The following is a 12,500-nucleotide window of genomic DNA, read 5'->3' as shown; positions in this document are numbered from 1 at the left end:
TCGCATGTCATCAGCCGTAAAGTCCCCTAATTATGACGTCACACCCGAGACTTTAAACCCTACCTAGTGTCCCTACGTAGGGAGCAGCACTAGATTTGGACGCTAAACGCTAAAACAAACTGTTTATGGCGCCGGGACTAAATACGAACAGATAAATAAACTCACCCTTTATTCTTTAGACCTTTAAGCACGAGTTTGGTTGATTTTACGCTGGAATACGCGGCCATGTTACAGTAAATCCCGTGCTAACTACCTAGCAACTCTACTACGCATCTGAAAAGTACTTCCGGTCTACGGTGGTCGATAAGGTACCGAGTCTAACGATTCGTGATCTTTGTTTCTTTTATTCTGCCATCTAGCGTTTGTACGAGAAAATTACACAAAAAGAAAAAATTAGATTTTTTTTTCCAAATACATTCAATAAATGACAATTAAAAAACAAACAAACATAATTTTTAGCATTATTTTAAAAGATCTTTATGTGTGTTACTTCAGAGGAAATTAATTTATCTTAAACTTAATTTATCTCATACCATATAGGCACCTCAATCACTCACTCACTCATCTTCTACCGCTTATCCGAACTACCTCGGGTCACGGGGAGCCTGTGCCTATCTCAGGCGTCATCGGGCATCAAGGCAGGATACACCCTGGACGGAGTGCCAACCCATCACAGGGCACACACACACACACTCTCATTCACTCACACAATCACACACTACGGACAATTTTCCAGAGATGCCAATCAACCTACCATGCATGTCTTTGGACCGGGGGAGGAAACCGGAGTACCCGGAGGAAACCCCCGAGGTACGGGGAGAACATGCAAACTCCACACACACAAGGTGGAGGTGGGAATCAAACCCCCAACCCTGGAGGTGTGAGGCGAACGTGCTAACCACTAAGCCACCGTGCCCCCCTCATATAGGCACCTAATTATTTAAAAAATTAAAGGTGAGGTTTGACCCATAGATTTGTTTACCGCAGCTTCTGAATGCCATGAAACGATCACTTAACACATCACAAACATTTCAACATGAACATGTTTCAGTTTGGACTTTTCCTGTTCCCTTTAACAGCATCATCTGCATCTCACACCAGCCACAAAAAAAATCCATCTGATCAGCTTCTCATAGCACCGTAAATCACCACGGCAGTGAAACAAAGCGAGACAAACGTGCTCGCGAGTCGACCTTTAAAATGGCTAACCTCCTCTGTGAGCCGACGCGCTCCAGCGGACGCCATGAAAAGCTTTTATGCGTGTCAGAGGCTGTGACAGACATGAGAGAGATAGAGAGAGACGGTGACAGGACAAATTCATCCGTCTGAACATCTAGGTCATCGCTTTGCTAGAAAAATGTAATACATCTTCATTTGGCCTGCTTCCGTCTCGTGGCTGTCGCGCTCCGTTTGTCCATGAGTTTGACACTCGCTTAGAAGGTCACTCTGAATTGACTTTCAAACACTCATATGAAGTGTGTGTGTATGAGTATTTGTCTCTATATTGGCAGAGGTGTGGCTGGTGGGCGGAGTTTTATGTTTAATTGCTTATTCGAAGTACCCTAATGATTATACAGTGTACGTCTCAGGTAGCTCTGATTTGTGCTGTAAATATGTAAATGTTACAAAAGTGTTTAGGAATATGAATCTAGTTTTATCTGGGTGTGTGTGCGTGTGTGTGTGCATGTGTGTGTATGTGTCTGTGCGTGCGTGTGTATGTCTGAGTGTGTGTATGTCTGTGTGTGCATGTGTATGTGAGTGCATGTGTGTGTTTGTGTGTGCATGTGTGTGCACGTGTGTGTGAGTGCATGTGTGTGTGTTTGTGTGTGCGTGTGTCTATGTACGTGTGTGCACGTGTGGGTGTGCGTGTGTGTTTATGTGTGTGTGTGTGCACGTGTGTGTGTGGGTGTGTGTGTGTGTGCATGTGTGTGGGTGTGCATGCGTGTGTATGTGTGTGCATGTGTGTGTGTGTACGTGTGTGGGTGGGTGGGTGTGCACGTGTGTGTATGTGTGTGTCTGTGTGCATGTGTGTGTGTGTGTGCACGTGTGGGTGTATGTGTGTTTGTGCGTGTGTGTGCGTGTGTGTGCGTGTGTGTGCGTGTGTGTGTTTAAGAGCTTCAGCAGTCTGTTGGCTTCATTACCTCTGAAACTGAGGTGTGTGAGACTCGAGTGTGAGACAGAAAAAGATGCAAATAAATGGAATATTATGAGTGTGATAAAGACTTTTTATAGTTAACGCCACTGTTCAGATGTCTGTGCTAGTCACCTGTGGCCTAGCGTGCATGCTAATTTGTCTGATTTATTATTTTAATATTAGCGCAATTTACATTAATATATCATCAGCGATAAAACGGTTTTATTCGACAGAGCAGCATAATTTGATACGACTGATGCTTCGTTCAGCGCTAATCAGGATAATCAGATTCCATGACGATGAACATTTTTAGGGTCCACAGGAGTCTTAAATTCTCTAATCAGACACCTTATTGTTTCTACGGAAACATATTATGTTTGATGGAAGGAGTCTCCAGTGTCAGTGCTTTAATAATCTGTCTGTTATTAAAGGTTTAAAAAACAAATTGTGTAAAAGAAAAAAAAAACAAGATGAGAAAAACATGTGGAGCAGCGACTGAGCTGCTGAGACTGAAAATCTCCAGGAGATCCCCACAGGTCCAGGATCAGCCTCGCTAGCTCTGGAGCTGACAGCTCCACGGTGGGTCTGCTTTCTTTCGTTCTTTCTTTCTTTCTTTCTCTCTCTCTCTCTCTCTCTCTCTCTCTCTCTCTTTCTGTGAGAGGCTGCAGGAGGAGAGATGATGAAGCTCCCTGAGGACGAGTTACAGGAGAAAATGTGGCATGTGAGAAACGTGGATTAGGTTTACTGAGTCTCCAGAGAGGAACGTCAGAAAGAGAGAGAGAGAGAGAGAGAGAGAGAGAGAGAGAGAGAGAGAGAGAGAGACAGACAGAAAGAGAGGTTAAATGGAGAGAATGAGAGAGAGTAATTTCATGAGATGAGGTGGAGAGATACAAAAAGAGAGAGAGCCTTGAAGAGAGATAGAGACATGAGGGAGAGACAGATAAAGAGAGAAAGAAATGAAAGAGGAATATAATAACAGGAAAGTATGAAATAGACAGATATGAGATAGGAGATCAAAAGTAGTACATGAGGAGACTGAGAGAAAGTGTGTGTGGGGGGGGGGGGGGGTAAGGATAAAGAGATGGAGACCAAGAAAGAAACTGACAATAGCTAATGAAAGGTCTGTAGAGGAAAGATGATGGACAGATGGATGAGAGTAAGGAATAAGTAATTTAAAGGATGAGTGGGAGGTGGATGAAGGAGACACAGACTCACAGCATGGAAAATATTCTGTACTTGCTCGTGGTCACTGCATTCACTACTGAGCTGAGAGAGAGAGAGACCGAGAGAGAGAGAGAGAGAGAGAGAGAGAGAGAGAGAGAGAGAGAGAGTGTGTGAGCGAGCGAGTGAGAGAGAGAGTGTGTGTGAGCGAGAGAGTGAGAGAGAGAGACAGAGAGAGAGAGAGAGAGAGAGAGTGTGTGTGTGTGAGAGAGAGAGAGAGAGAGTGTGTGTGTGAGAGAGAGAGTGAGAGAGAGAGAGACAGAGAGAGAGAGAGAGAGTGTGTGTGAGAGAGAGAGACAGAGAGAGAGAGTGTGTGTGTGAGAGAGAGAGTGAGAGAGAGAGAGACAGAGAGAGAGAGTGTGTGTGAGAGAGTGTGTGTGAGAGAGAGACAGAGAGAGAGAGTGTGTGTGTGAGAGAGAGTGAGAGAGAGCGAGAGAGCGAGAGAAAGAGAGGAGGTGTGTGTTATTGTGGCTTACTGACAGATAGACACTGATGGTTTGTATAATTCAGGCTTCCTGCTGCTTTTTGCTCCATGTTTCACTGCCATCGTTTCTCTTCTCACCGTCCGCTGTCAGTCTCACACGCATCACATCCTGCCTTATGCTACACTTACACACTCAGTCCTCGGTGGGCGGGGCTTACTGAATCTTACAGAATTACTGTAGAATTACATTAAAAAACATTTGTATTAGCCCTGTGATGGGTTGGCACTCCGTCCAGGGTGTATCCTGCCTTGATGCCCGATGACGCCTGAGATAGGCACAGGCTCCCCGTGACCCGAGGTAGTTCGGATAAGCGGTAGAAGATGAGTGAGTGAATGAATGAATGAACATTTGTATTACCTTCGTGTGAGAGCATGGGAGGTGTAATAACTGGCAACCTGAAGGAATATCTCTGTTTAAACGTGCATCTGAACACGTCCTGTTTCCCTCCGAGAGAAACATCAAACATTTTAACATCAATCTGTTTAAACATGACAGAGTCGAGTGCTGTGGATAAAACAGATCAAAATGGATTCATGGATAGAACAAAATGACATAAGCAGATCAAAGAACTGCTAATTATAATATATCATACATTTTATTATAATACAATACAATCTTACAGAAAGGTCAGAAAGGTTCAAAGGTCAGAGAATAAATGAAATAAATATAAAAAGAAATGAAAAAATGTATTTTAATAGAAATACATACAGGCCTCAAATCATCTCACATTCACACAAAATCTCACATTCACACAAAATCCTCTCACAAATACACTAAATCCTCTCACATTCACACAAAATCTCACATTCACACAAAATCCTGTTACATTTACAAAAAAAATCTCTCATTCAGACAAAATCCTCTGACATTCACACAAAATCCTCTCACATTTACACAAAATCCTCTCACATTCACACAAAATCCTGTTACATTTACAAAAAAAATCTCTCATTCAGACAAAATCCTCTGACATTCACACAAAATCCTCTCACATTTACACAAAATCCTCTCACATTCACACAAAATCCTCTTAGATTTACAAAATAAATCTCTCATTCAGACAAAATCCTCTCACATTCACACAAAATCCTCTAACATTCACACAAAATCCTCTCACATTCATACAAAATCCTCTTACATTTACAAAAAAATTCTCATTCAGACAAAATCCTCTCACATTCACACAAAATCCTCTTACATTTACAAAAGAATTCTCATTCAGACAAAATCCTCTCACATTCACACAAAATCCTCTTACATTCACACAAAATCCTCTTACATTTACAAAAAATCTCTCATTCAGACAAAATCCTCTCACATTCACACAAAATCCTCTTACATTTACAAAAAAATTCTCATTCAGACAAAATCCTCTCACATTCACACAAAATCCTCTCACATTCACACAAAATCCTCTTACATTCACACAAAATCCTCTTACATTTACAAAAAATCTCTCATTCAGACAAAAATCCTCTCACATTCACACAAAATCCTCTTACATTTACAAAAAAATTCTCATTCAGACAAAATCCTCTCACATTCACACAAAATCCTCTCACATTCACACAAAATCCTCTTACATTCACACAAAAGAATTCTCATTCAGACAAAATCCTCTCACATTCACACAAAATCCTCTCACATTCACACAAAATCCTCTTACATTCACACAAAATCCTCTTACATTTACAAAAAATCTCTCATTCAGACAAAAATCCTCTCACATTCACACAAAATCCTCTTACATTTACAAAAAAATTCTCATTCAGACAAAATCCTCTCACATTCACACAAAATCCTCTCACATTCACACAAAATCCTCTCACATTCACACATGATTGCTGTGGTGTTGTGTCACTGCTGACTTGGAGGTCAAACTATTGTCCCTTGTGAAAGTGTAAAATTCTAAAATAGCTCCACAGTAATAATGACACAGATGATGATTCCCATGACATTTTCTAGCAGAAGTTTCTGTTAAGAAAAAGAAAATGGGTCTTCAACATTAACTCCCTGAGTGAACGGTCAACACTTTTATCATCTCCATGACTCTATGTTTAGAAATATAAAAAATATCTCGGTTCTAGAAGGAGCCGATCCTTCGCCCCGTCTCGAGAGTGTGCTACAGCGTTTAATGTCAGACTCTTTGTAAGCGCCACGCCGTGAGCTGATAGTGTGATAGATCAAAAAGGGAATTGTTCACGCCGTTCTAGCCGCAGTGTCCGCCCCATCGCTGCACCTTTCACGCTTACACACATCTGAAAGCCTCCGTAATGGACGGCTCTGGCTATTAAAGTCTCCAGCAGCGGATGATACGCTGGAACGGGCGGTCTAATAGTGTGTGTTATTGCTGTTTACTCGACTGAGCGATGGCTTCTGCCAGGACGTACACACATATACACACACACACAAACGCACACACACCATTGAGTGGCTCCTCCTTGAGAATTTCTCTTTAGGAAACTAAAATTGTGGCAGTTCCATTGTTCAAAACACACACAACACAAACACACACACACACACACACACACACAATTATTACCTGTCCATCACCAACCTGGGTGTTATGAAAACTCGGAACAATCAAAACGTTTCCACTCTAATTATTACACACACAAACACACACACACACACACACAAACGTGGTGATAATTAGAAAGTTAATGCCGGCCACAGCGTCGCAGGAAACAGCTGCTTAAACATGCATGAAGAGGGTACTGAGGTTAAACAAAGCAAAAGCTGGCCTGTAATTTGGGAAAAGAGAAGCCTGTCATTCAGACTGCCCACAAAATACCGTTTTAGCACAAACTCCGTCTCTGACGTAGCGTGAAACCTGGTTTTAAGACCTTACCTCGAACCCATGTGTAGAAAAACTTTCATCTCTACTGCGTTTTCACTTTAAATAGACAATCATAACCTACTGAGTGTTATTACTACGTAATAACTTCCCCGTGCCTTAAACACACAAAATGCTCTCACTTTCACACAAAATGGAATTGCAAGACAAACAAAACACAGAATTACACAAATCTCAGAAAAAAATGCAAAATGGCTTTATTGTTGCTCAAAATGCTCTCACATTCACACAAAATGCTTTCACACTCAATAATTTACTTAATTTACGCTCATGCAAACGTTCCCGCATTGCTCTCACTTTCACACAGTAGTGCTCTCACATTTGTAGAAAATGCTCTAAAAATTCTCATGCAATTAAAAATTTACCTCCAGTATTCCCACAATGTTATCACAAGCACACAAAATTTGCTCTCACAAATGTTTTTTACAGAAAATGCATTCACATTCATAGATTTAGCTCTGACTTTCGCACATAAAATTCTCTCGTGTTCACAAAAAACACCCCTTTACATTCACAGAAGATGCTCTCACATGCGCATAAAACATTGGTGTAAATGTGAGAGTAGATGGTGTGAAATATAACATGCTGATTACGAGACGTCTTGTAGTTTGGTGTTTTGGTGACGAGGATGTTTCACAACAACAGGATGTTTAACAGCTTGCGAGAGCAGATTATTTAAATGTGAGAAAATTAGTTCAGGTTTTCCATGACAGCCTTCTCTTTTTAATAACATGACCATTTCTGTGTTTATACCATGTTCCAATCCTTACAAATCCTCCACACACACACACACACTACAATTCTTACTGTACAGTGTGAAGTCTTGGACTCAAAATCATGAACAAAACTTTGATTGACAGCTCTGGAGTTCCTCCCTCCTTGCATTAACCATGGCAACCAGAGAGTGGATGAAATATCTGTGTAGTCAAGGAATTTATGAGCAAGCCACACACACACACACAGACACACACACACACACACACACACACACACACACACACACACACACACACACACACAAACCTACAAAAAGTATTTCCTGGCAGCTGTAGAAATTGTTCCTGCAATTTGCACTTCTTTCTGTCACTTCATTTGTCTTTAATAATTCTGTTCCAGGATGAACATTGTGTAATTTCCTACAGCATTACTTATCACCCTGTCTTATATTTAAACACACACACACACACACACACACACACACACACACACACACACACACACACACACACACACACACTCACTCATATTCCCACCTGCCACGGTGATACAAATCCTCTAAACGATCTAAACATTTCATCTCTAATCACAACACACTGCATAATAATTAAAAGCTTCATATGGCTGCTGTTTTGGCTGCTTGTCTTCATGTTCTCTGAGCTGCAGCTCTACACTTCCCCACTAGGGGGCAGTGTGGAATAGCGGGAAAGGTTTCCAAAAGGCTCTTCATTTGTTTTGATTACTCAGCTCAGGGTGAAATACAGCAGAAGCAGGAGAAGTTCAGGAATCAACATCAGCATCTATCTCTTTCGCTAATGAGAGATTTAGATTCAGAGAACTAGCCATGTTAGCATTCCACACACACCTTTGGGTAGCAAAAAGGACAAAAACTTTGACATGTTTTGCAAACTCTCAAGCTTTAGACCTTCTGACCTGTTCAAGAACAGGGAATTTATGCTCTGTCCAATGAGCTGTGTGCCTTTTTTTTTGTGATATTAGCAATGAGTTAGCTTTGATAGCTATAAATACCAGTTCACTCAGTAGAATTGTACACGTTTCTGTGTGACTAGTCATTAGCATCACTGGACACTTCAATCGATACTCGTTTTTCCTCCAAGGCTAATTACACTTTCCAGATTCCTTTCCACAGATGAAAACAGCTCTACAAACCATACTAGAAATGCTCGGCTGTTTATAATCACATTAAAATATTAAAGTGAAAATATTCAGTTGTTTAAGGGACCTAAACCCAGACAGATGAAAAAAGGTGACAGAGTTTCTATAACTACCAAATATTTTTAACGCTTCCTTCATCTATTAAACATGCTGCTGGATGAGACTCCAGATGTTCTCAAACCGATGAGCTGTAAATCATTCAGAACCGTCCGAGTGACTGAACTTTACCGCCGCTAAGCAGATAAGTCCATGACCTCATTGTGAATCACTGTGATCTTGTTGCCAAGCTAATGCTAATGCTGACTGTACAGGCCATTGATCATGTTGTGAATATGTTCGTTAGTATCATAAAGTTCAAAACAGACCTAGTTGCTAATGCTAACCATCCATGGCCCAGACTTCACTGTGGATTACTGATCTTAGCACTACACTAACCTCTAAAGTCATGACAGTTAACTTGATGTTAATGATGTAAGATTGCTAATGCTAACCAGCCAGGATCTGACCCTTTCTGTGTTCCTGTGCATCTTCAGGATGATGCTAATCGTGACCCTACCTAAGATTATAAACTGTTGTGAAAGCTATTGCTACATTTGACTGAAATAACAGGCATGTGTTTAGAAATTTCTGCTTTATTTTTCTTAGCAGGCTAATGCTAATGCTAAAGTTCAACCGTTAACTTTACATGGTTTGCAAATTGTAATGCAATTAACAGAGAAGCACATGTCATCACTGTATGAGCCACATGCTAGCTAACACTAATGCTAGCTGTCTACAAGCTTCCAGGACTATAAGCGGCTGCTTTAAATGACCTGCGCTGTAGTATAAAGTGTAACTAACAATGTAGAGAAAATGTAAAGTGTGAACGTTTCACCATAACTGTAGCAAAATAAAGCTCGGTTAAAAAAAAAAAGTCCTCCAAAAGCTTAAGCCGTCATCTCTTCCTGTGGGACGCTGATGATTTTGAGCAGCTTACAGTCACTCTTGGTTGGTTTTGCTGAAAATGCATTAGGACCGCAAAGAAAACTCCAGAACAGTTTGGTCGCTGAGAATATATGAAAGAGATTTGTAATATAAAATGACATAAATCCTCAGGGATGAAATCACAAGAGGAAGACCGTATCAGAAGGAGGATTGCAGCAGAGGAAGCAGAGATGCTAGTTAGGAAAAGCCAAATAGCAAAACCTTGAGCTGTGTTTGAGTTACAGTAGCATGTTTCAGAATTGAGACATTTTAACTGTGCATTTGTGAAATGTTATTAAATTATTTTTTTTTAGAAAAATAGGTTTCTCAAGGGTTATTCTAAACCGAATATTATTATCTTGTTAGTTTGTGTCCTTGTGCATGATTCATCAAAACTAACGACTACTACACAACAAACAACAGAAAAAAAACATTTCTTTCTCCCCTACAACCAATAACATTTACCCCTTTTATGTTTAATTTACCCCTCCCCCATCCAATCACATTTTAACAAAACCTCCCCCACCCTGATATGTTTAATTCTCACTTCCCCCACATCCAATCATATCTCACCTGCCCCTCCCTCACATTCAATCACATCTCACCTGCACCCCACCCACATCCAGTCACATTTCACCTGCCCCGCCCTCACATCCAGTTACATTTCACCTGCCCCGCCCTCACATCCAGTCAGATTTTACCTGCCCCTCCCTTACATCCAGTCAGATTTTACCTGCCCCACCCTCACATCCAGTCAGATTTTACCTGCCCCTCCCTAACATCCAGTCACATTTCACCTGCCCCGCCCTCACATCCAGTCAGATTTAACCTGCCCCTTCCTCACATCCAGTCAGATTTTACCTGCCCCTCCCTCACATCCAGTCAGATTTAACCTGCCCCTCCCTCACACCAGTCACATTCCTGTCACAGGAAATACTTTAAAAAGCAACGTTTAATTCTGATAGTTTATAAACTAGGTCAATGCGCACACAGTTGTAACATGGACCTTCCTCAGTTTGCATTAATAACCTTTTAAACTGCGATTTTTTTTACTTGGGTGAGTTAGGAAGTAAAAATCGTTATTTTGTAGTAGCTTGATTTATATTAGCAATATTACCAAGAGTGCTGACTTTAAATAGGTTATAATTATGGAATGGAAAAGGGTGCCATAACTTTTATTTAGAAGGTCCTAAAATCTGCCAGCTAAGGCTGACCGGCCGAAACTTACCCCCGTGATGGATCATAGTTACAAACAGAGTACAAGTTGATATTATGACAGCTAGTAAAGTTTTGTTTATAAAAAAAAACTTTCCATCTTTCCTTTCCATCTTTCTTTGTCTCGCTTTCTGTCCCGGAGAACTGACATTATGTTGACGTAAACATACGGACCCTTGCCTGCTCATAATAAGCTGGAAAATTACAGCAAGAGAAGCAACATGCTCACCGTGTGCCAAACAAACTGCAACTGACAGGGAAAAAATGCAGCTAATTAATATTGACAGTGATGCTGTCAGTTAAACAAAAGGTCACTTCCTGATTTCTAAAGACACATTTTAATGAGAATTTATTCTGAATGTGTTCATGTACAGAGTTGGATGGAAATTTTACTAAAACTAATAACTGAAGAAAAAAAAAAGTTTTCTAATTGTCTGAAAGTTGCCATATGGGCAAAATGAAGATGAGAACAGATTTATTGGCAGCTGATGGAGCCAGAATGTGGTTCAGTCATCTTATTAGTTCACTTTAGAATATTTAAACTCTCATTAGCTGATAGCAAAGTTAACAGGGGCACGGGGCATGGGGTAGGAAAGAAGACATGAGGGCAGGAACGGGGTGGGGAAGATGATCAGGAAGATGGTGATGGAGATGAGATTGAAGATAGACCTGAAGGGATGGGGCAGATGGTCTGAAAGAGGGAATAAAGATGGGGTTGCAGAAATGGGGTAGGTAAGAGTTTGGGATTGAGGAGATGGTAAGAATGGTGATGGGGCTGATCAGATATGGTGGGGAAGGAGGTGGGCCTCATCAACATGGGGTAGGAATGGGGATGGAGACAAGGCACAGGGCATGGGGTCCTAAATAAAGATCGTTTTGCTGGATACGGTGGGATGGAAGTGGGGCACATGGAGATAGGGTAGAAGTGAAGATTGGGCTATAGGGGCATAAAAGCATGGGTCTTAGAAAGAATATGGGGCAGTGGGGATGGAATAAATATGGAAATATGGCTGTTGGAGGGACTGGGGTTGAGATGGGACAGTGGGGATGTGGTAGGGATGGAGATGGGGCAGTGGGGATGGAATAAAGTTGGATATGGGGCAGTGGGGATGGAATAAGGTTGGATATGGGGCAGTGGGATGATGTTGGGATGGAGATGGGGCAGTGGGATGGAATAAGGATGGAGATGGGGAAGTGGGATGATGTAGGGATGGAGATGGGGCAGTAGGATGGAATAAGTATGGAGATGGGGCAGTGGGATGATGTAGGGATGGAGATGGGGCAGTGGGGATGATGTAGGGATGGAGATGGGGCAGTGGGATGATGTAGGGATGGAGAAGGGGCAGTGGGGATGGAATAAGGATGGAGCTGGGGTAGTTGGATGGAATAAGGTTGGAGATGGGGCAGTGGGATGATGTAGGAATGGACATAGGGCAGTGGGATGATGTAGGGATGGAGATGGGGTAGTGGGAATGAGATGGAGCAGTGGGAGGATGTAGGGATGGAGATGGGGCAGTGGGATGGAGATGGGGCAGTGGGAGGATGTAGGGATGGAGATGGGGCAGTGGGATGATGTAGGGATGGAAATGGGGCAGTGGGATGGAGATGGAGCAGTGGGATGGAGATGGGGCAGTGGGATGGAGATGGGGCAGTGGGATGATGTAGGGATGGAGATGGGGCAGTGGGATGGAGATGGGGCAGTGGGATGATGTAGGGATGGAGATGGGGCAGT

At 41.9% G+C, this 12,500-nt stretch overlaps 1 protein-coding gene across 1 annotated transcript in view; it reads right to left on the bottom strand.

The window, feature by feature from the left end:
- The window catches only part of frg1 (FSHD region gene 1), a 7,094-nt gene extending 6,778 nt beyond the window's left edge, over window positions 1–316 (bottom strand). Inside the window, exon 1 of the mRNA XM_060864666.1 lies at window positions 166–316. Coding sequence (XP_060720649.1) covers window positions 166–227 — 62 coding nt within the window. The 5' untranslated portion in view covers window positions 228–316. The remainder of the gene's footprint in view (window positions 1–165) is intronic.
- Between the last annotated feature and the right edge of the window lie 12,184 nt (window positions 317–12,500).

Source organism: Tachysurus vachellii, chromosome 2 (genome assembly GCF_030014155.1).
Source record: "Tachysurus vachellii isolate PV-2020 chromosome 2, HZAU_Pvac_v1, whole genome shotgun sequence".
Classification (NCBI taxonomy): Eukaryota; Metazoa; Chordata; class Actinopteri; order Siluriformes; family Bagridae; genus Tachysurus; species Tachysurus vachellii.
This window is presented reverse-complemented; position numbering and strand designations above follow the sequence as displayed.